This window comes from Dryobates pubescens, chromosome 31 (genome assembly GCF_014839835.1).
Source record: "Dryobates pubescens isolate bDryPub1 chromosome 31, bDryPub1.pri, whole genome shotgun sequence".
Taxonomy (NCBI): domain Eukaryota; kingdom Metazoa; phylum Chordata; class Aves; order Piciformes; family Picidae; genus Dryobates; species Dryobates pubescens.
The window spans coordinates 6,497,076-6,518,850 of NC_071642.1; the positions used below are offsets into that span (position 1 = coordinate 6,497,076).

General features: G+C 65.4%; 1 protein-coding gene across 1 annotated transcript; it reads left to right on the forward strand.

The window, feature by feature from the left end:
* The first annotated feature begins 2,767 nt into the window (after nt 1-2,767).
* On the forward strand, nt 2,768-21,202 carry DMTN (dematin actin binding protein). Its single transcript, XM_054174844.1, has 17 exons — nt 2,768-2,900; nt 11,826-11,889; nt 12,178-12,234; nt 13,253-13,327; nt 13,884-14,039; nt 14,185-14,229; nt 14,907-15,015; nt 15,153-15,209; nt 15,749-15,904; nt 16,002-16,111; nt 16,220-16,325; nt 17,824-17,888; nt 17,989-18,037; nt 18,774-18,781; nt 19,029-19,088; nt 20,186-20,266; nt 20,389-21,202. The coding sequence occupies exons 3-17, from the start codon at nt 12,217-12,219 to the stop codon at nt 20,500-20,502; spliced, it is 1,209 nt and encodes a 402-aa protein (XP_054030819.1). The 5' UTR covers nt 2,768-2,900; nt 11,826-11,889; nt 12,178-12,216; the 3' UTR covers nt 20,503-21,202.
* Nucleotides 21,203-21,775: the final 573 nt, after the last annotated feature.

Genomic DNA, 21,775 nt, shown 5'->3' on the forward strand with positions numbered 1-21,775 from the left:
TCACCCACCTGGGGTGCAGGAACCTGGAGCCTGGCGAGAGAAGTTGCCTGCCAGGAGGATGGAGGTGGGTGCTGGAGGGGAGTCTGTGGCACCCAGCCCTGCCTGTGCCCCTCAGTCTGTGCCCTGGAGGTGTTCCTGGCATCCTGAGGAACAGGTACCTTGAGGTGGTACCTGCTGCTTCTCCCTTTGGCATGGTACCTGCTGCATCCTGGTGAGCAGGGCATCACCTTCAGCCTGGCACCCAGAGTGCTACCTACAGTGCCACTCAGGGCATTCCCCTTGGGGTGGTACCTGCTGCATCCTGGTGGGCAGAGCATCACCTTCAGCCTGGTACCCACAGTTCTACCTACAGTGCCACTCAGGGCAGCCCCCTTGGGGTGGTACCTGCTGCTCCTCCCCAGGGCATCCCCCTTGGGGTGGTACCTAGCACGGCACCTGTTCTTCTTCCTCAGGACACTAGCTTTGGTGTGCCACCCAGCATGGTACCCTCTGCTTCTCCCCAAGGCATCACCCTGGCCTTGGTACCCAGCGTGGTGCCCGCTGCTCCTCTACAGGGCATCGCCACGGGCAGGATACCCACACTTCCTTCCACCCAGAGCCACCCCACTTCGGGCACCACCCAGGCTGTGTGTGTGTGTGTCCCCCCTCCCCTCATTCCCATCGCCAAGCTCACTGCCCCCCAGCCCACCCCACCGCCCCCTCCCCATCCTTCCTTTCCCCTGGGACAATGCCCTGGGAGGGAGGCGGCCGGCGGCCGGCGGCGGGGAGGTGTAAATCCCTCACCCGGGGCTCTCCCAGCCCCTACAAAGCCCTTCCAGCATAATGTGGGGAGGGGGGAAAGCACGGGGAGGGGGTCGGCAGGGGGAAAATTATAACAGTTTGAGTTCAATGGAGCCTCAAAAAGCAGCAGGGGAAATGCAACACCCAGCAATTAGTGCCCAACAATGCCCCCGGCCGCCGCCTGCCCAGGTGTGGGGGGCAGGATTCAGCGCAGCAACCAGGGGCTGGGTTTTTCCCACCCCCTCCTCACCTCCCTCCCCACTTCTCATTTCCTTTACCACCCCCCAACCCGCCTCCCCCCCCCCCCACCCCCAATTCCTCCTTTCTGCAGGAATTTGAGATGGTTTTGAAAGGAGAAGGCTTTGAGAAAGGAACCGACTGGGGCTGGACCCTCCCCTACCCCCTCTGCCCCCTCCTCAGTTTAGCCAAATCTTCAAAGGTGGAGGAGTTCCTTTTATGTAATCCCTGCTTGAATCATTTTTTCTTTTGCTCCCCCCATCCTTTCTCCCCCCCTTTTCTCTTCTCCTTCCCAACCCCTTCCTCTCTTTTCTTTCAGGGTTGTGAATTTTTGGTGGGTTCCCCCCACCCCCACCCCCACCTTCTTCCTCCCCTCTCTTTCTTCTCCACCTCCCCGGACAGAAAGGGCTCAGAAGTGTGAAGTCCTTTTTAATTATGGCCAGGGAGAAGGAGAGGGAGGGGAAAGGGGGGGAAACAACCCACCCCCAGAAAAAACTCCCCACCCCACCCCTCATGCTGCTTCTTTCTTGTGTTTTGAGGTGAGACCTGGGGCCGAGGGCTGGAGGTGGGGACAGGAATGTCCCTCTGTGCAGAAAGTGCACTGGAGGGTGTCTCACCCCCACCACAGCCTGCCCAGCCTTTCCCAAGGCTTTGCTTTCAAGCTGCAAGGGGCTGCCAAGGGGGTTAGGATGAGGGGGGGGGGGAGGCGGGAAGGAAGGGGGAATGTGCAGCCAGAAAGGGCAGACACCCCACCCCCCAAAGCCATGACCTCAGAGCAAACAACTCGATGTAGAAGTGATAGATGCCAGCCACCCACACCCCTCCCTGTGGGCTTTGTGCCCCACAGTGTCCTGTCCTTATTACCCCACAGTGTCCTGCCCCTGTACCCCACAGTGTCCTGTCCCTGTGCCCCACAGTATCCTGTCCTTGTACCCCACAGTGTCCTGTCCCTGTACACCACAGCATCCCAGTCCTGTCCTTGTACCCCACAGTGTGCTGTCCTTGTACCCCACAGTGTCCTGTCCCTGTACCCCACAGTGTCCTGTCCCTGAGCCCCACAGTGTCCTGTCCCTGTACCCCACAGCATCCCAGTCCTGTCCTTGTACCCCACAGTGTGCTGTCCTTGTACCCCACAGTGTCCTGTCCCTGTACCCCACAGTGTCCTGTCCCTGAGCCCCACAGTGTCCTGTCCCTGTACCCGACAGCATCCCAGTCCTGACAGAAGGGGTGGCCAGATCTGAACTGGAAGCACCACTGGGGTGGCAGGGACAGGTGCTCCCCGGGACTTGGGTCACATTCAGGGCTGCTGGCACTGGGGTGATGCCCCCTGCAAGCCCAGCAGCCCTGCAGTGGGGCACAGGGGCAGTCAAGGAGGGACACAGGAGCTGCATCCTCCCCAGGGGCTGTTCAAACGCTCCTTGGCCACATCTGCAGAGTGCTGAGGCTGAAGGCTGCTCCTGCTCATCCTCCATCCCTCAGTGAGGCTGAAGGCTGCTCCTGCTCATCCTTCATCCCTCAGTGAGGCTGAAGGCTGCTCCTGCTCATCCTCCATCTCTCAGCAAGGTCAAAGGATGCTGCTGCCCATCTTGCATCACTTGGTGAGGCCAAAGGCTGCTCCTGCACACCCTCCATCACTTCGTGAGGCTGAAGGCCGCTCCTGCACGTCCTCCCTCCCTCAGCGAGACTGGAGGCCCCTCCTGCACATCTTCCGTTGCTCCTTGAGGCTGAAGGCTGCTCCTGCACATCCTCCATCCCTCTCTGTCTCCAGCGGGCTGGGCGGGAGGCGGTCGCTGTGGCAACGCGCGGTGCTGCGCAGGGAGGATGCTGGGCATGGCTCCCGGACGGGCTGAGCTGCCTGCGGCAGGCCATGGGCTCCCGTGAAGGTAGGGCCCTGCTAACCCCTGCCCCGAACCCCCCCGCAGACCACCCCCCACCCCCGCATGGCAGAGCACCGGCAGCTGCCTGGGCATTGCAGGGCACCGCTGGGCTAAGGGGCGCAGCTGTGGGGCTGGCAGGCACAGGGTGGGCTCCGGGCAGCGCGGCCGGGGGTTGGCTTTGGGGGGTCGGGGGGGCGCGGCGGTGTGTGCTGCCCACTCGGTGCAGGAGAAGTGCATTTCCGACTCCTCCCTTTCCTCCTGCCCCCCCTCCCCCCCCTTCCCCACCCCCGGGTGCTGGCTTGGTGGGGTGGGGAGGGGGCTGTGCCCACAGCGGGTGCCACAGCCAGTTCAGCAGCCCCGGGCGCAGGTGGCAGCCACCGAGCAGCCGCTGCGGTGTCTTCATGCTTGAGAAACTGGGTTAGAGTTGGGGGGGGGCTGAGGAAGAGGCAGCTACAGCCTCCATTATTCATGGGCACAGCCCCTGGGGGGGCTGCTGGAGGGGGCTGGGGCCGGCAAAGCCCCCTCAGAAAGGAGTGGGGTGGGGAGGTAGGGAGGGGGGCTCGGAGCAGCGTCTCAGGGCTGAGGCTGTGATGCTTCCGGGCTAAGGACTCAGGTTGGCCCTGGCACCAAAGGGCCTGGCTGTGCATCCCCTTGGGGGTGTATCCCTGGGGGGGGTGCACCCCTGGGCGTGTGCCACCCCCAGATGTTCATTTCCCGCCCCCCTCCCCCCCCCCCCCCCCGACATTCATCTCCGGACAAGTGTCCCTGGACCTGCATCTCCCCCACCCAGCTGTGCATCCCTGGGTGTTTATCTCCCCCAGCTGTGCATCCCTGGGTGTTTATCTCCCCCAGATGTGCATTCCTGAGCATGTATCCCCCCCCAACCCCCCAGGCTGTGGATCCCTGGGTGTGTCCTCCCCTGGACCTGCATCCCCACCACATGCCCATCCCTGGGCATCTCCTCCTGGGCCAGCATCCCCCTCCTCCCCAGATGTGCATCCCTGGGTGTCTACCCCTCCAGATGTGCATCCAGCAGGTCCAGCAGCCCTCAGTGGAGCCAGGAGGGAAACTGAGGCAGTGAAGAGGCTGTGGCTCAGCACTGGGGAGGGGACCCAGCAGCGTTGCTGCTGTCACCAGGCATCTCCTCCCACACAGACCCAGGAATAGACACCAGCTCGTGCTGCTGCAGCACCCACGCAGCCCCCGGGGGGGAGGGTCCACCCATGACACCCATCCCGTGGGGGAGACAGGAGTGCCCCTCCCCCAGCCCCCTTCCCAGCCCCACGGCTGAGCTCTGGGGTCTGTGTCTCGGGGTACAGACAGTACCCAGTGGCCCCCAGCAGATGGGAGGGTTCAGGGTAGGGGTGGGCAGAGGCTCTCCCCGGCAGCGCCCAGGGGCAGGGCAGTGTCTGCAGAGGGCAGGGGGTGATGGTTGGCAGAAGCTCAGCACCTCCCAGGTCCTCACTGGGCTCTCTTGGACCTGGAGACAGAAATTGCTGCTCCATTCCCCCCTCCCCCCGCCCTATGCATCTCTCGGAGCACACCCCCCCCCCCCGCCCCCCCCAGGCCATCCTGGAGATGAGGCTGGATGGAGGAGGGGGTGCCATCCTCACCCACCGCTCCGTGGGGGTGCTCAGGCCCCTTGCTCAGCACTACAGAGATGGGGAGGGGTGGGAAGGGGTGGGAGGGGTGTGCTAAACCCTCAGCTGTGGGTAGGGCTGGGGAGGGGTGGGGACAGTGAGAGATGGAGCGGGGGGGGGGGGTGTTTGCCATCCTTACCCCCTCACCACTCCATGGGGTGCTCAGCCCCCTTGCTCAGCACTGAAAATCTTAAGTAGGGATGGGGAGGGGGGGTCTAAACCCCCAGCTTTGGTTAGGGATGGGGAAGGGGGGGGGTCTAACCCCCTAGCTGTGGTTAGGAATAGGGTTGGGGGGGGAGGGGGGAGGGGATATCATCCCTATTTAATGACAGCTGGAGGAGGGGGTGCCACCCTCAACCCCCCCACACCACCACTCCATGGAGTGCTCAGCACTCCAGAGCTTGGTCGTGGGGGGTCCAAACCCCCAGCTGTATGTAGGTATTTGGGGGGGGGAAATAAGATCCCTGTTTGATTCGCAAAGAGGAGCTGGAGGAAGGGGTGCTGGTGACACCCCCCCACCCCCACCCCACCCCCACCCCCCCCCATTCCAAAGCCCTCTCCAGGCTATTCCTGGCCGTGGAACAAACTGCTTTTATTGGTGTTTTCCTCCCTCTTTGTGCCGGGTAGGAGCTGGTTGGGGTTGGGGTGGGGTGTCGAGGTGTGGTGGGGGGGGTGTATAGGGGGGGTGGGTAGCGGGGAGGCGAAGCGAGCGTGGAGCGGCGGCGGCGGCGGTGGGGAAGCGAATTTGCTTCGTCATGATGCCGCTTAATTCTCCTCTTGTTGGGAAAGAGCCTGAGCCAGCAAGCGGAGAGGCAGAGAGGAGGGAGAGAGAGTTGCAACCACCCCACCACCACCACCACCACCCCCCCACGTAACCCACCCAACCCTAACCCTCTTCTTCCCCCACCCACCCACCCACCCCGCGGCCCCGAGGTGCCGGCTGGGGTTATCGGAGCGGCGCGGAGCGGCTGCTGGGCTCGGGAGATAGGAGCGGAGCTGCCTGCCGCCTGCCGCCCGCCGCTCCCGGCCGCCCTGCGCTGCCCGCCCGCGCCCGGCGCTCTGCTTCACCCTGGCTCCCAGCTGCCGGCGGCGCTGCTTCGGCTTCTAAAGCCAAAGCTTACAGCGATCCGGCAACCAGCGTGGGCTTTTGGGAGCCCACTTCCCCTCCGCCCCCCCAAAAAAAAAACCCCCCACCACCCCACCCCAATCCAAACCCCCCAGCGGAGGAGGCCAAGGGGGTCATCGGCGTCATTCTTCTCCTCACCATCCTCCTCCTCCTCCTCCTCCTCCACCCACCAGCTTCCCCGCGGCTGGAGGAGGGATGAGGCGTCCCCATCTCTAGGTGAGTGTCCTCTGCGTGCTGGTGGCACAGGGCGGGGGGGGGCACTCCGCTTTTCTAGGGGGGAGGGAGGGGGTCGCTTCGCGGTGGTCGCCATATCGCTCGCTGCTTGTTCCCCCCCGCCTCCTGCGGTGCTGCTGCTTCCCCCCCGCCCTCTTCCCTGGCTCTGCGGAGTCCCCTGCTCCTTTGGCGAGGGGGTTGGTGGCAGTTGGGGACAGCTCGCGTGTCGTCGTCCTTCACCCCCGCCAGGTCTTCAGCGGGGGCTGTGGCAATGTCCCCTCCCCACGGGCTGCCCTCGCTGGGGGCGTTGGGGGGGGGGCGGGGGGGGTGCTGCAGGGCGGTGACCCGAGGCAGGGACATGGAGGCTCTGTCGCTGTGTGTGGAGGGGGGAGGCTGTACCCGCCCTGGGATCCCCACTCGTGTCCCCTCCATGGCAGCACGATACTCCCAAGCACTCCAGTTCACCCCCTCCCCCCTCCCTAGCCCCCCCCAGCAGGGGCATCCCCCTGTCCTCCTGCCCTGGGGACACTGCCCTCCGTGTGCCCCCATGGTGTGGGGGTGACCTGAGCAGCTCAGCCAGTCCCAGCCCCACTTGTGGAGTGACTTTGGGGGGGGGTCTCAGCGTTGTTGCTGGGCTGGGGGGGGGCACATCCATCCCACTGCCCCCACCCTGGCCCAGGCTGTGGCAGGGTTTGATGCAGCCTGGTGGGGTTGTGGCAGTCAGGGTCCTGCCATGGGCAGGGGATTTTGGAGCCCTCCCCCGACTCCAATCCCATCCTGGAAGTTTCTCTTGGGCCCTTCCAGCCCCACTGCCATGGAGCATCATAGACCTACCTGGGCTGGGGGGGGAGGGGAACTATTTGGGGTGCAAAACCTGCTCCTCCCTAGCCCTTGACCGTGGTGTCCCGAGGTGTCCCTTGCCCACGGCAGGGGGGTTGGAACTGGCTGAGCCTGGAGGTCCCTCCCAGCCCTGACAGTCCTCTGATTCTCTGATTCTATGGATGGGGTCGGCTCCGTGCTGGGGAGGGGTCGGCTCCGTGCTGGGGAGGGGTCAGCTCCGTGCTGGGGAGGGGTCAGCTCCGTGCTGGGGAGGGGTCGGCTCCGTGCTGGGGAGGGGACAGCTCCTGCCTGTGGGCGTGCAGGGCTGGTGGGCAGGCAGGGCTAAACCCAGCCTCTCCCAGGTAGACCTGGGCCACCAGCTGCCACCTCAGCGAGCCCCTGCCCGTATCCCACTGTCCCAGTGCCCTGCCAGGTGGGTGCCTCACCCTGCTGGCCCCAGGGTGCCCAGGGACCTGCCAGCCCAGGGTGTGTTACGCAGGGCAGCCCCTGGGGTGCAGCCCGGCGCTGGGGGTTGGGGGTTCCCTTGGAGGCTGGGGGGGATGGGAGGCATCACCAGAGCTGTGCTGGGAGCCCTGGGGGGTCGTGGCCTCCCCACACCCCCCCCCCCAGCAGGTCCCTCCCGGCCCCTCCGCGTGCAGGATGAGCAGGCTAATCCCACTCTGATCCCAGCTTAGGTGCCACGTGAGCTGCTGCCCAGGGAGGGCTGCAGCGTGGCCATCAGGGCGGGGGGGGGCAGACGTGGGCACCCCCCCAGGAAGCTTTAGGGTGAGGGCCAACACATCCCTCCTCTGAACTCGCTGAGGGGCTCGGAGCTTCCCGGTAGGGCTGGTGGCCAGGGAAGCAGCCTTGGGTTGGCCCCAAAGCCCTCAGATGGGGAGGAAGAGAGGTGGGAATGGCCTCTGCACCTCCCTCTTCATCCCAACACCATTCCCATCTCTGTCTCCATCCTTATTGTCATCCCCATCTCCATTCCTATCTCATCTCCATCCTCATGCCTGTGTCATCCCTATCTCCATCCTCATCTCATCCCCACCCTCATCTCCATCCTTACCTCCATCCCCATTCATCCCCAACTCCACCTCTGTCCCCATCCTCATCTCCCTCCTTATCTTCATCCCCACCCCCATCTCCACCTCCTGGATGGGGTGGGTGGATGACTCCTCTCTCCCCCCTTCCCCAGCCAGGGAAACTGAGGCACAGAGCTGCCTTATGCCCACGGGGAGGGACACTGGAAGGGTGCACCTTGCACCCCAAGGGATGGAAAAATCCCAGGTGCTGGCAGCTGGTGGCTTTTAAGGCCACCTAGGTGTCCCCTGTGCCGGGTAGGGTGCGACGGTCCGGAAGCAATGGGGCTGTCGATAGCCAAAGGGTCGATGCCTGCTGCCGGGCGATGCTCTGGTGGGGATGGAAAGGACAAGAAAGAGGACAAAGGAGGAATCGGACACCGGTGAGACGCGGGTGGGGGCCCCACGTGCTCCCCGCTGCGATCGAGTTGCCGGTGGGGCCCCCACGGGTGGCCCTGCCTCGGTTTTTCCCCGGTGGGGAGGGAGGGAGGCATGGGGAGGATGCTGCTTGCCTCGCCCGTGCTCTGTTTGTTTGGGGTTGGGAGGAGGAGGAGGAGGAGGAGGAAGGGGAGGGCAGGGCTGGACCGGGAAGCACCGGACGCCGTTCCCAGGGCTGGCGGGAACCGTCTGTTCGGGGAACTTGTGACCCCAGCCTGTGTGTCCCCCACCCCCACTCCCCCCAGCTTCGGCGCTGGCAGGGAGCCGGGGACAGCTGTGGCAGCGGCAGGATGCCCATGCCCAGCGCTATGGCAAGGGCATAAAGCTTGCAGTGAGGAGGAGGAGGGAAGAGGAAGGTTGGAGGGGTCCCTGCCTGCTCCCCCCGCCCCGGGTACAGGGGGTTCCGTATAGCCTGGCCCCCCGCGCCCCGCCGCTGATGGCTTTGGCGGCTGTGAAAACTCCGATCCGGATTTCCTCGGGGTGGGGAGGAGGGAACTGGCCTCTTCCCGCGGCACAGCCGCTCCGGCTCCCCCCACGGGCTCCCCCTCCCTGCCCTGGGATGTGCCACGCAGGGCGGGGGGTGCCCAGCATCCCTCTGAGCCCCTACCAGCGCACGGTTTGTCTGTCCGTCCGTCCCTCCCGCCGCCCTTCCTCCAGCCATCCCTCCCTCCCTCCCTCCCCAGCGCCTCTCTCGCCCCGCTCCTGCCCGGGGTACCCTCAGCATCGCTTCGGGAGGGGGATGGCTGATACCAACCCCACCCCCTCCCCCTCCCTTCACCTCACCTCACTTCCCAGCAGCCTCCCGAGCAGGAAAATCCCAAACACGCTCCCGCGCCGCCCTTATCTCTGGGAGCAAGGGATGGTGCTGGGGACCTGCCAGCCAGGGCTTGCAGGGGAGATTGGAGGTTGCCATGGGCAGCGAGGCTGCCAGCGGGGCGGTGGCTCCCTGCCTGCAGCAGATAAGATGTCCCTGCGTCCCCCAGCTTTGGGGAGGGAGGGAGGGACGACACCCAGACAGACAGACAGACAGAGCAGGTTTGAGCTGCTCACGCGGCCCTGACGCCCTCTTTGCCGACCCTTTGGCTCCATCCTGGCATCTCCCTCTGCACCCCCTGCTTCCAGCTTGTTTTTCTTTCCCCACCAGCATCCCTGTCCACCCACCCCCACCCTCCCACCACCTTCCATCCCTTCCTCTCTCCTCTTCCATTTGCCATCTCATCCATCCCCCTCGCTGCCACCACCACCGTGTCCCCAGCGCCCCCCCAGCGCCCCCCAGCGCCCCCCCACAGCCACCCAGTGCCCCCCTGGCTCTGCCACTGGAAACTGTGAGCTCATGGGGGCAAGGGTGGCAGAGGCTTGCCCGGACAATGCTGCCTTGTACCAGGCTGGGTGGTGCCCATCCCACCAGCAACCAGCCCCTGGCAGCACTGGGAGCTGCTAGCTGAGGGTGGGAGGGGGTCAAGCTTCCCAGTGCTCCAACTGGGAGTTGTTTGTGGCAGGGTGGTCTCAGAGGAGGGGGTGAGGCCTTCGTGGAGCAGTTCAAGTGCTTGGCAGATCCTCCTTGTCCTGGCTTGACCCTCGTCAGAGCCTGCCAAGGCTGGTACCTGATGCCAGGCTGGCTGCTGGCAGCTGGAGGATGCTCCAAGCTCTGCCCTGATCATCTTCTTCACCTTCCCAGGGAGGTGGTGGAGTCCCCATCCCTGGAGGTGCTCTAAAGCTGTGTAGATGTGGTGCTGAGGAGCGTGGCTTAGGGGTGGGCCTGGTAGAAGGCTTCATGGTTCGTCCCCAGGATCTTCAAGGTCTTTTCCAACCTAAATGATTCTCCATCTCTCCATCCCACCCGTGCTGGGAGCCATGGGGCTGGGTGGTCAGCAGGGCTGGGGGGCTCCAGGCATGGTGGCATCTCCCCACACCTCTGCCCAGGGTGTCTGGGGTGGAACCATCAAGGCTTTGGAGGGCTCCAGGCATGGTGGCATCTCCCCACACCGCTGCCCAGGGTGTCTGGGGTGGAACCATCAAGGCTTTGGAGGGCTCCAGGCATGGTGGCATCTCCCCACACCTCTGCCCAGGGTGTCTGGGGTGGAACCATCAAGGCTTTGGAGGGCTCCAGGCATGGTGGCATCTCCCCACACCGCTGCCCAGGGTGTCTGGGGTGGAACCATCAAGGCTTTGGAGGGTTCCAGGCATGGTGGCATCTCCCCACACTGCTGCCCAGGGTGTCTGGGGTGGAACCATCAAGGCTTTGGAGGGCTCCAGGCATGGTGGCATCTCCCCACACCTCTGCCCAGGGTGTCTGGGGTGGAACCATCAAGGCTTTGGAGGGTTCCAGGCTGCTCTTGCTGGGGTTGCCTGGGCTGGGTGAGGTTTTCCCAATGCCACCCCCCCACAATCCTCCCCCCCAGCTCTGAAAGGAGAAGCTGGGAGGAGAATAGGGAATTTTCCCCTTTGTGTGGGTTTGAAAGCTCAGAGAGGGCTCAGGCCTGGGTGGGGGGGAAGGTTGGGGTTGCAGGATGCAGGGCAGGGGTGGTGGCTGAGCACAGCACTCCCTGTCCCGCTGCTGCTGGAGCCTTCTCGAGGCCACTCACTGGCTGGCAGGGGGACAAAGGGCTTCATTACCTCTGCTCTGCTTGCCAGCCCTCGTCAGCAGCCAGCAGGCAAGCAGGGACAGCAGGAGGACGAGGCTGGAGGTCCACCAGGGAGGTGGTGAGGTGGTGATCAGGGAGGTGGTGGGGTCAGCATCCCTGGAGGGGGTCAGGAAACCTCTGGCCGTGGCACTTGGGGCCAGGGTTTGGTGGCCATGGTGGTGCTGGGCTGCTGGTTGGACCCTGGAGGGGTTCAGGAACCTGTGGCCAGGGTTTGGTGGCCATGGTGGTGCTGGGCTGCTGGTTGGATCCTGGAGGGGGTCAGGAACCTGTGTCCAGGGTTTGGTGGCCATGGTGGTGCTGGGCTGCTGGTTGGACCCTGGAGGGGTTCAGGAACCTGTGTCCAGGGTTTGGTGGCCATGGTGGTGCTGGGTTCCTGGTTGATCCCTGGAGGGGGTCAGGAACCTGTGTCCAGGGTTTGGTGGCCATGGTGGTGCTGGGCTGCTGGTTGATCCCTGGAGGGGGTCAGGAACCTGTGTCCAGGGTTTGGTGGCCATGGTGGTGCTGGGCTGCTGGTTGGATCCTGGAGGGGGTCAGGAACCTGTGTCCAGGGTTTGGTGGCCATGGTGGTGCTGTGCTGCTGGTTGGATCCTGGAGGGGTTCAGGAACCTGTGTCCAGGGTTTGGTGGCCATGGTGGTGCTGTGCTGCTGGTTGGATCCTGGAGGGGGTCAGGAACCTGTGGCCAGGGTTTGGTGGCCATGGTGGTGCTGGGCTGCTGGTTGGATCCTGGAGGGGTTCAGGAACCTGTGTCCAGGGTTTGGTGGCCATGGTGGTGCTGTGCTGCTGGTTGGATCCTGGAGGGGGTCAGGAACCTGTGGCCAGGGTTTGGTGGCCATGGTGGTGCTGGGCTGCTGGTTGGACCCTGGATGACCTTGGAGGCCTTTTGCAAGCCAAACAAGTCCATGACTCTATGGCCACCCTCTTGGCACCCTTGTGAGCCATCATCACCTCTCTGCCTCTGTTGCAGGAGCAGCCCCAGTGCCCCAGCCTGGCATCAGCACCCAGAGGGATGTGGAGCCACAGAGGCAGCGGTGAGCTGGGGGTGGGGTCTGGCATGTACCCAACACCTCCTCCCCCTGGCCCAGGGCACACCCAGAGCTCTTTGGGCATCCCAGGGATGGTGGCACCCCCTGGCAAGCCTGTCCTGCTTGCCACCGTGTGCCAGCCTTGTGCCACCTTGGGGTATGGTGCCCAGGAAGGCTGCTGGGCTCAGCCCCACGGCAGGAGGGCGATGGAGCTGGGTACCAGTGCCCTTGGGGTAGTCTGTGCCCACCCTGGCAGTGCCCTGACACCCCCTGTCGTGTTCCCCTCCCATGCAGGACCCTGTGACTGACACAACCTCTCCAGCCCACAGCTGAATGGAAAGGCTGCAGAAGGTAAGAGGGTGGCATGGCAGGGGGATGGGGGTTGGCACACTGCTGGGGGCATAAGCAGGGTGCTGGGGGTTGGCATATTGCTGGGGGTATGGAGTAGGGGTGCTGGGGGTTGGCACATTGCTCTGGGCATAGGCACACTGCTGGGGGCACAGAGTGCCTATGCCCAGGTGCTGGGGGTTAAAATGGTCCTGGGGACACAGGGTAGGGTGCTGGGTGCACAGGACAGGGTGCTGGGGGTTAAAATGGTCCTGGGGGCACGGGATAGGGTGCTGGGTGCACAGGACAGGGTGCTGGGGGTTAAAATGGTCCTGGGGGCACAGGGTAGGGTGCTAGGGGCATAGGACAGGGTGCTGGGGGTTAAAATGGTCCTGGGGACACAGGACATGGTGCTGGGGGTTAAAATGGTCCTGGGGACACAGGACAGGGTGCTGGGGGTTAAAATGGTCCTGGGGGCACGGGATAGGGTACTGGGGGTTAAAATGGTCCTGGGGGCACAGGACAGGGTGCTGGGGGCACAGGACAGGGTGCTGGGGGTTAAAATGGTCCTGGGGGCACAGGACAGGGTGCTGGGGGTTGGCAGGGTGCCGGGGGGCATAGGGAAGTGGGGAGCCCTGCACCTAGGCGAGGCACGGAGGAGTTGGTGGCCAAGGACTTCGGCAGAGTCACCCTGGGATGCCGCTAGCAGGGTCCTGCCTTCCTCCTCCTCCTCCTCCTCCCCCAGTCCAGCCTGGCAGCACCACCTAGTGGCAACGTGTCCCGGCCCAGCCGCTGCCAGCTCCCGGGTGTCCCCTGCCCTGAACCACGGCGCTGCAGCTAAGGAGACCCCGGCGCCCAGCCAGACATAGCCCAGCCCCGAGGAGGTTTCTGTGCCCCGCTGAGGTCCATGGGGCGACAGGGGTGTCCCCGGGACCCCCTCCCCTCTCGTGGCCTTTGGGATCCTGCCCGCGGACCCCGAGGCCCTTCCTGGGCTGCTTGTGCCGAGGAGGAGGTTTGCTGAGGTCTCCTCTTCTCCTTCCAGCAACCACTGACCTCCCCTGGGAGCGTCTGCTCCTCCCGCGGCTCCAGCGTCCCGGGATCGCCCTCCAGCATCGTGGTAAGAGGTGGCTGACATCTGCCCACCGCATCCCTCCGCCCCTGGGCTCAGCAAGTGCCTTCCAGACCTTCTCCATCACCCCAGTGGGGCCATGGAGGCATCCCTGGGCTCAGGATATACCTTCCCAAACTTCCATCACCCCAGTGGGGCCATGGAGGCATCCCTGGGCTCAGCAAGTGCCTTCCCAAACCTCCATCACCCCAGTGGGGCCATGGAGGATGCATTCCTCCATCCCTGGGGGCAGGAGGTGATTCCCAACCCTTCTCCAGTGGAGCCATGGAGGATGCATTCCTCCATCCCTGGGGGCAGGAGGTGATTCCCAACCCTTCTCCAGTGGGGCCATGGAGGATGCATTCCTCCATCCCTGGGGGCAGGAGGTGATTCCCAACCCTTCTCCAGTGGGGCCATGGAGGATGCATTCCTCCATCCCTGGGGGCAGGAGGTGATTCCCAACCCTTCTCCACCACCCCAGTGAGCTCATGGAGGATGCCAGCCCTCATCTGCCCCAGGCCCTTGCTCTTCACCCCAAGCTGGAGCTGTTTCTGCTTCTTTCCAGGCCAAAATGGACAACGAGGTTCTGGGCTACAAGGACCTGGCTGCCATCCCCAAGGACAAAGCCATCCTGGACATTGAGAGGCCTGACCTGATGATCTATGAGCCCCACTTCACCTACTCCCTCATGGAGCACGTGGAGCTGCCCCGCAGCAGGGAGGTGAGGATCACCACCAGGGGGTCCCCCCCGCCCCCCCAGCGGTGTTTCAGGGCTCAGTGGGGGGCAGCCAACCCCCCTCTAGAGGGAGGAAGGGCAGAGGGTAGGTGTGGGGCTGCTGGCTGAAATCCCTTCTTGCCTTCTACAGAGGTCCCTGTCCCCCAAATCCATCTCTCCTCCTCCATCTCCAGAGGTGAGTAGCCACAGGGCATGGCCCCAGCTCTGGGATGGAGGGGAGGGGGCTGCAGGGATGGGGATGGTGGTGGGGATGGTGGTGGGGATGGTGGTGAGGATGGTGGTGGAGGTGGTGATGATGATGATGGAGGTGGTGATGATGGTGATAGTGGTGGTGATGGTGGTGATGGTGATGGTGGTGATGATGGTGATGGTGATGATGGTGATGGTGATGGTGATGATGGTGATGGTGATGATGGTGATGGTGGTGATGATGGAGGTGGTGATGATGGTGATGGAGGTGGTGGTGATGGTGGTGGTGATGATGGTGATGGAGGTGGTGATGATGGTGATAGTGATGGTGATGGTGGTGATGGTGATGAGGATGGTGGTGGGGATGGTGATGGTGATGGTGGTGATGGTGATGGTGATGGTGATGGTGGTGGAGGTGGTGATGATGGTGATGGTGGTGATGATGGTGATGATGGTGATGGTGGTGATGATGGTGATGGTGATGATGGTGATGGTGATGGTGGTGATGATGGAGGTGGTGATGATGGTGATGGAGGTGGTGGTGATGGTGATGGTGATGATGATGATGGTGATGAGGATGATGGAGAAGAGGAGGAAGAGGAAGGGTCGATGCCAAGCTACCAGGGGCTCCCTTCTCACCAGCCCCACTCCCCCCCCCCCCAGGTGATCCGGGAGTGGCTGGAGAGCAGGACCCCCAGCAGCGCCCCCCAGGCCCCCTCCCGCCAGGGCAGCAGCTCCACCCGCAGCAGCGTGCAGCACTTCCACCGGCCCGGTACGGCCCCCCCGGCCCCCCAGCCCCCCCAACCGCGGCTCAAACCCTCCGGGGAGGGGCTGGGGGAGGCCCTTCCCGCAGCCCCCAGCTCCCCCTTCCCTGCTCCCAGCCCCCAACTCCCTGCTTTGTCCTTCCAGAGACCGACACCACCGAGCTCAACATCTACAAGAAGCCTCCAATCTACAGGCAGAAAGGTGAGGGGGGAGGGGGGGAGCAAGGTGCGTGAGGGGGGGAGGAAGGTGTGTGAGGGGGGGAGGGGGGGAGGAGGGTGCGTGAGGGGGGGAGGAAGGTCTGTGATGGGGGGGAGGAAGGTACGTGGGGGGGGAGGAAGGTGTGGGGGGGGAGGAAGGTACGTGAGGGGGGAGGAAGGTGCGTGAGGGGGTGAAGAGGGTGTGTGAGGGGGGCAGGAGGGTGTGTGAGGGGGGCAGGAGGGTGCATGAGGGGGGGAGGAAGGTGCGTGAGGGGGGGAGGAGGGTGCGTGAGCGGGGCAGGAGGGTGCGTGAAGGGGGGCAGGAGGGTGCGTGAAGGGGGGAGGAAGGTGCGTGAGCAGGGCAGGAGGGTGTGTGAGGGGGGCAGGAGGGTGCGTGAAGGGGGGAGGAAGGTGTGTGAGAGGGGCAGGAGGGTGCGTGAGGGGGGCAGGAGGGTGTGTGAGGGGGGGAGAGGCGTCGTGGGGGCCGGGGGGGTCTGTTCCACCCCCAAGGGTGCTGCCTCACCTCTCCCTTGTGCCCTGCAGACCACCCCCACCCCGCCGCCCACCACGGGAAGCATCTCATCGAGGATCTGATCATCGAATCCTCCAAGTTCCCCGCGGCTCAGCCCCCGGACCCCAACCAGCCTGCCAAGATCGAGACCGACTACTGGCCCTGCCCCCCCTCCCTGGCTGTCGTGGGTAGGTGGGGGGCTGCGCCCGGAGGGGGGGTGTCCCCCCACCCCCCCCCGCCTCGGACGTCCAGGAGAGAGGTAACCTCCCCCTTTCCCCCCTGCAGAGACGGAGTGGAGGCGGCGGATGGCCTCCAAGCGAGGCGAGGAGGAGGAGGAGGATCTGACGGAGGAGATGAAGAACCTGCGGGAGCTGCAGAGGCAGGAGCTCAGCAAGGTGGAAGGGGGGGAAGGGGGAGAAGGGAGGCAGAGCCGGGGAGGGGGCAAGCAGCCTGCCAGGGCTTGGGGACCTGCTGCCACCCAACCCCTGTCCCTTCCCCCTCAGGTCACCTCCAACCTGGGGAAGCTGATCCTGAAGGAGGAGATGGAGAAATCCCTTCCCATCCGCAGGAAAACTCGCTCCCTGCCCGACCGGACCCCCTTCCACTCCTGTGCGTGGGGAGACAGCCCCTGCCTGCCCCCTGCCTGCCCTGCCTGCCCCTGTCTGCCCCCTGCCTGCCCCTGCCTGCCCTGCTTGTCCTGCCTGCCCCTGTCTGCCCCCTGCCTGCCCCCTGCCTGCCCCTGCCTGCCCTGCCTGCCCTGCCTGCCCCTGCCAGCTCCCACAGCCCTGCCTGCCCCCATCCGCAGGAAAACTCGCTCCCTGCCCGACTGGACCCCCTTCCACTCCTGTGCGTGGGGAGACAGCCCCTGCCTGCCCCTGCCTGCCCTGCCTGCCCCTGCCTGCCCTGCCTGCCCCTGTCTGCCCCCTGCCTGCCCCCTGCCTGCCCCTGCCAGCTCCCACAGCCCTGCCTGCCCCCATCCACAGGAAAACTTGCTCCCTGCCCGACCGGACCCCCTTCCACTCCTGTGCGTGGGGAGACAGCCCCTGCCTGCCCCTGCCTGCCCTGCCTGCCCCTGCCTGCCCCTGCCTGCCCTGCCTGCCCCCTGCCTGCCCCTGCCTGCCCCCTGCCTGCCCCCTGCCTGCCCCCATCCGCAGGAAAACTCGCTCCCTGCCCGACCGGACCCCCTTCCACTCCTGTGCATGGGGAGACGGCCCCTGCCTGCCCCTGCCTGCCCCCTGCCTGCCCCTGTCTGCCCCCTGCCTGCCCCTGCCTGCCCTGCTTGTCCTGCCTGCCCCTGTCTGCCCCCTGCCTGCCCCCTGCCTGCCCCTGCCTGCCCCTGCCTGCCCTGCCTGCCCCTGCCTGCCCCCTGCCTGCCCCCATCCGCAGGAAAACTCGCTCCCTGCCCGACCGGACCCCCTTCCACTCCTGTGCATGGGGAGACAGCCCCCTGCCTGCCCCTGCCTGCCCCTGTCTGCCCCCTGCCTGCCCCCTGCCTGCCCCTGCCTGCCCCTGCCTGCCCCCTGTCTGCCCCCTGCCTGCCCCTGTCTGCCCCCTGCCTGCCCCTGCCTGCCCTGCCTGCCCCCATCCGCAGGAAAACTCGCTCCCTGCCCGACCGGACCCCCTTCCACTCCTGTGCATGGGGAGACAGCCCCCTGCCTGCCCCTGCCTGCCCTGCCTGCCCCTGCCTGCCCCCTGCCTGCCCCTGCCTGCCCCTGCCTGCCCCCTGTCTGCCCCCTGCCTGCCCCCTGTCTGCCCCCTGCCTGCCCCTGTCTGCCCCCTGCCTGCCCCTGCCTGCCCCCATCCGCAGGAAAACTCGCTCCCTGCCCGACCGGACCCCCTTCCACTCCTGTGCATGGGGAGACAGCCCCCTGCCTGCCCCTGCCTGCCCCTGCCTGCCCTGCCTGCCCCTGCCTGCCCCCTGCCTGCCCCTGCCTGCCCCTGCCTGCCCCTGCCTGCCCCCTGCCTGCCCCTGCCTGCCCCTGTCTGCCCTGCCTGCCCCTGTCTGCCCCCTGCCTGCCCCTGCCTGCCCCTGCCAGCTCCCACAGCCCTGCCTGCCCCCCTGCCAGCTCCCTGCCTGCACCTCTGACCATCTCCTGCTCTCTTGCAGCCCTGCACTCCAGCAGCTACAAGAGCTCCTCGCTGCCTGCCTCTGGCAGAAGCACCCTCACCCGGGTGAGTGGGCAGGCAGCTGCCAGGGCTGGGCCTGGGCTGGGGCCTGGGCTGGGCTCTGGGGGTGGCACCACTCTGACTCTGTCCCTTTGTCCCCTTGCAGCTGCAGTCAGCAGAGTTCAACTCTGCAGGCAGCGAGAAGAGCAGCCCAGGTGGGCACCAACCCCCACGGCTTGGGCATGACCCTGGGCTGGGGGACCCTGGCTGGGGGGGGTAAGGGGCTGGGGGATGTCCCAGGGGGTGCAGGGATGCCCCCGGGGGGGTGTCCCCAGGGATGAGAGCTGCAGAGATGTCTCAGGGGTTACAGGGATGGAAGGTGCAGGGATGGCCCAGGGCAGACAAGGATGTCCTGGGGGATGTCCTGGGGAATGTGAGGAGGTCCCCAGGGGTGGGAGATGCTCAGGTCATAGAATCACAGAATTGTCAGGGCTGGAAGGGACCCCAAGGCTCAGCCAGTTCCAAGCCCCCTGCCATGGCCAGGGACACCTCACACCACAGCAGGTTGCTCACAGCCACATCCAGCCTGGCCTTCAGCACCTCCAGGGCTGAGGCTTCCACCACCTCCCTGGGCAACCTGTGCCAGGCTCTCACCACCCTCAGTGTCCCAGGGGATGTTCTGGGGGATGTGGGGATGACCCCAGGGCTGGGGGATGCTCAGATGTCCCAGGGGGATGTCCCCAGCAATGGGGGATGCCTGCAGGGACCTCCCAGGGGATGTGGGGGTGGCTCAGGAGAGGGGGGAATGCCCCCAGGAGCGGGATGGGGATGTCCTTAGGGATGGGACATAACTGGGGCTCAACAGAGGGTGGAAACCCAGGGGAGGATGTTGGGGGGCACACAGCAGGGGGGGGGGTCCTCAGAGCTGAGCCCTGCTCCTCTGTCTTCCAGGCATGCAGGTGAGTGCAGAGCTGGCTGCCAGTGTGGAGAGCTGCCAGGAGGGTGATGTATGCTGGGACCGGGGGTGGGGGCACAGGGGACACTTGGGACCACCTCTGTGATGGGCCCTGGGTGGGGGAACTGGAGGTGGGGAGGGTGGGGGTGCAGGGGGCCTGGAGCCCATCCCCTTGGCCTCGGTTTGGGTAGGAGAGGCAGGGGAGAGGGGCAGGGTGGGGGTCACACTGACATCAGGCTTTACCCCCCCAGAATGGTCAGCGTGGGCGCATGGACAGAGGCAACTCCCTGCCCAGCATGCTGGAGCAGAAGGTGGGTGGGGCTGGGGGGGGGCGTGGGTGGGGCTGGAGAGGGGTGTGGGTGGGGCTGGGGAGAAGGAGTTTGGTCGGGGCTGGGGGGAGAGGTCGGATGGGGCTGGGGGGAGTGCTTGGATGGGGCTGGGGGGAGAGCTTGGATGGGGGAAGAGCTTGGATGGGGCTAGGGGGAGAGCTTGGATGGGGCTAGGGGGAGAGCTTGGATGGGGCTGGGGGAAGAGCTTGGATGGGGCTGGGGGGAGAGCTTGGATGGGGCTAGGGGGAGAGCTTGGATGGGGCTGGGGGAAGAGCTTGGATGGGGCTAGGGGGAGAGCTTGGATGGGGCTGGGGGAAGAGCTTGGATGGGGCTAGGGGGAGAGCTTGGATGGGGCTGGGGGGGAGCTCAGATGAGGCTGAGGGGAGAGCTCGGACGGGGCTGGGGGGAGAGCTTGGACAGGGCTGGGGGGAGAGCTTGGATGGGGCTGGGGGGAGAGCTTGGATGGGGCTAGGGGGAGAGCTTGGATGGGGCTGGGGGGAGAGCTTGGATGGGGGAAGAGCTTGGATGGGGCTGGGGGGAGAGCTTGGATGGGGCTGGGGGGAGAGCTTGGATGGGGGAAGAGCTTGGATGGGGCTAGGGGGAGAGCTTGGATGGGGCTGGGGGGAGAGCTTGGATGGGGCTGGGGGGAGAGCTTGGATGGGGCTGAGGGGAGAGCTTGGATGGGGCTGGGGGGAGAGCTTGGATGGGGCTGGGGGGAGAGCTTGGATGGGGCTGAGGGGAGAGCTTGGATGGGGCTGGGGGGAGAGCTTGGATGGGGCTGGGGGGAGAGCTTGGATGGGGCTGAGGGGAGAGCTTGGATGGGGCTGGGGGGAGAGCTTGGATGGGGCTGGGGGGAGAGCTTGGACGGGGGAAAAGCTTGGATGGGGCTGGGGGGAAGCTCAGATGAAGCTGAGGAGAGAGCTCGGACGGGGCTGGGGGGAGAGCTTGAACAGAGCTGGGGGGAGAGCTTGGATGAGGGAACAGCTTGGCTGGGGCTGGGGGGAAGCTCAGATGGGGCTGTGGAGGGGCTGTGGAGGCGCTGGGGAGAGGATCTTACAGCACCCCCCAACCCCTTGCAGATCTACCCCTACGAGATGCTGATGGTGACCAACCGAGGCCGTGTGAAGCTCCCTCCCGGTGTGGACAGGACCAGACTGGAGGTAGAAGCAGAACCGGGAACCTGGGGGGTGGGGGAGGCAGAAATGGGGAGGGGGAGGAGGGGACTACCGGCAGCCAGCACCTCCTCACCCTCCTCTTTGCCTCCCTCTCCCCCCCCCGCCAGAGGCACCTCTCCCCCGAGGACTTCCTGCGCGTCTTCGAGATGCCCCCCGAGGAGTTCAGCAAGTTGGCCCTCTGGAAGCGCAACGAGCTGAAGAAGAAAGCCTTCCTCTTCTGACTCCTCCTCCTCCTCAGCCCCCGGCTCAGCCCCTGTCACGCCGTCTAGACCCCTCCCTCCCCCCTGCCTTTTTTTTCCCCTCTCCCAAAGCCCACTCCCTCCTCCCCTCCCTCCCCCCAGCTCTGCTCCTCCCCTCGCTCCTCTTGTAGGCAAAGGGCTCGGGGTGAGGGGGGGAAGGTGAGGGGGGGGCTCAAAGCTGCCCTTCCCCCACTCAGCCATGGGGCTGGGGGCAAATCCTGCCCCGCAGTGGGCACGGTTCAGCTCGGAGGGGAGGTGTTGAGGGGGAGGTCTGTGCTGTGTGCCCCCTCCCCTGCTCTCCCCACACCCCAGCCATGCTGCCTGGAGGGGGGAGCTGCTTTCAGTTGGCAGTGGAGAGATTTCCCTCCTCCCTGGGGGGGGACACCCAGCCCCCCCCGGGCTGCCTCTCTGTGCCCTCACACCTTCACCCCACCATGTGGGAAGAGCCTGGAGGGGGGGAGCACCTCACTGCCAGGCTGGTGTGCCCCCAGCATAACCAGGCCAGCAGCCCCCCCACTTTTAACACACAGAGAGCCCCCCTCTCTTTTAACACACACACAGAGCTCCCCCCTCGCCAGGCCCTCCTGTGCCAACAGCAAGGACCCCAAAGACTCCACTGCCAACACCTGCCTGGCACCAGGCTGGCAGAGGGCAGGGCTGGGATGCTGGGGAAGAGCACGGGGTGGGGGTCCCGAGGGGGGGGGGGGGGGGGGCGGATTCTAGGGCTGCTGATGCATCCAGAGTTGGGGAGGTGGGAAGGGGGGGCAGGAGGGGCAGCTGGGTACGGGGGTGAGGAACTGGGGCAACAAACTGGGCACTGGGGCAAGGAACTGGGTGATGAACTGGGCACTGGGGGACAATGAACTGGCTGAATGGGGAGGAGGGGGAGAGGGGTGTTGTGTCCCACTCCCCCCCCCAAAAAGGAGCAGAGCCCAGCTCAGTGGGCACCACAGCTGCCCAGGGGCTGGGTGAGGACTGCCTGGCACCCCCACAGCCATGCAGGGCAGGGCTCAGCAGCAGGCAGCACCTTTCCCTTTCTCACTCTCAACCCTTCTTCAGGGCACAGGTTTTTGGGCAGGACCCCCCCACACACTTTTACCTCTGCACACCACCACCCCCTCCCCCTTTTCCTTCCCTCTCATCCCCCTCCCCAAAATCTACTCCTCTCCTTCCCCAGGCTCCTCGAGTTCTGTTTCCAGCCACTTTCCAGCCACTTTCCAACCACCTTCCAGTCACCTTCCAGCCACCTTGCAGC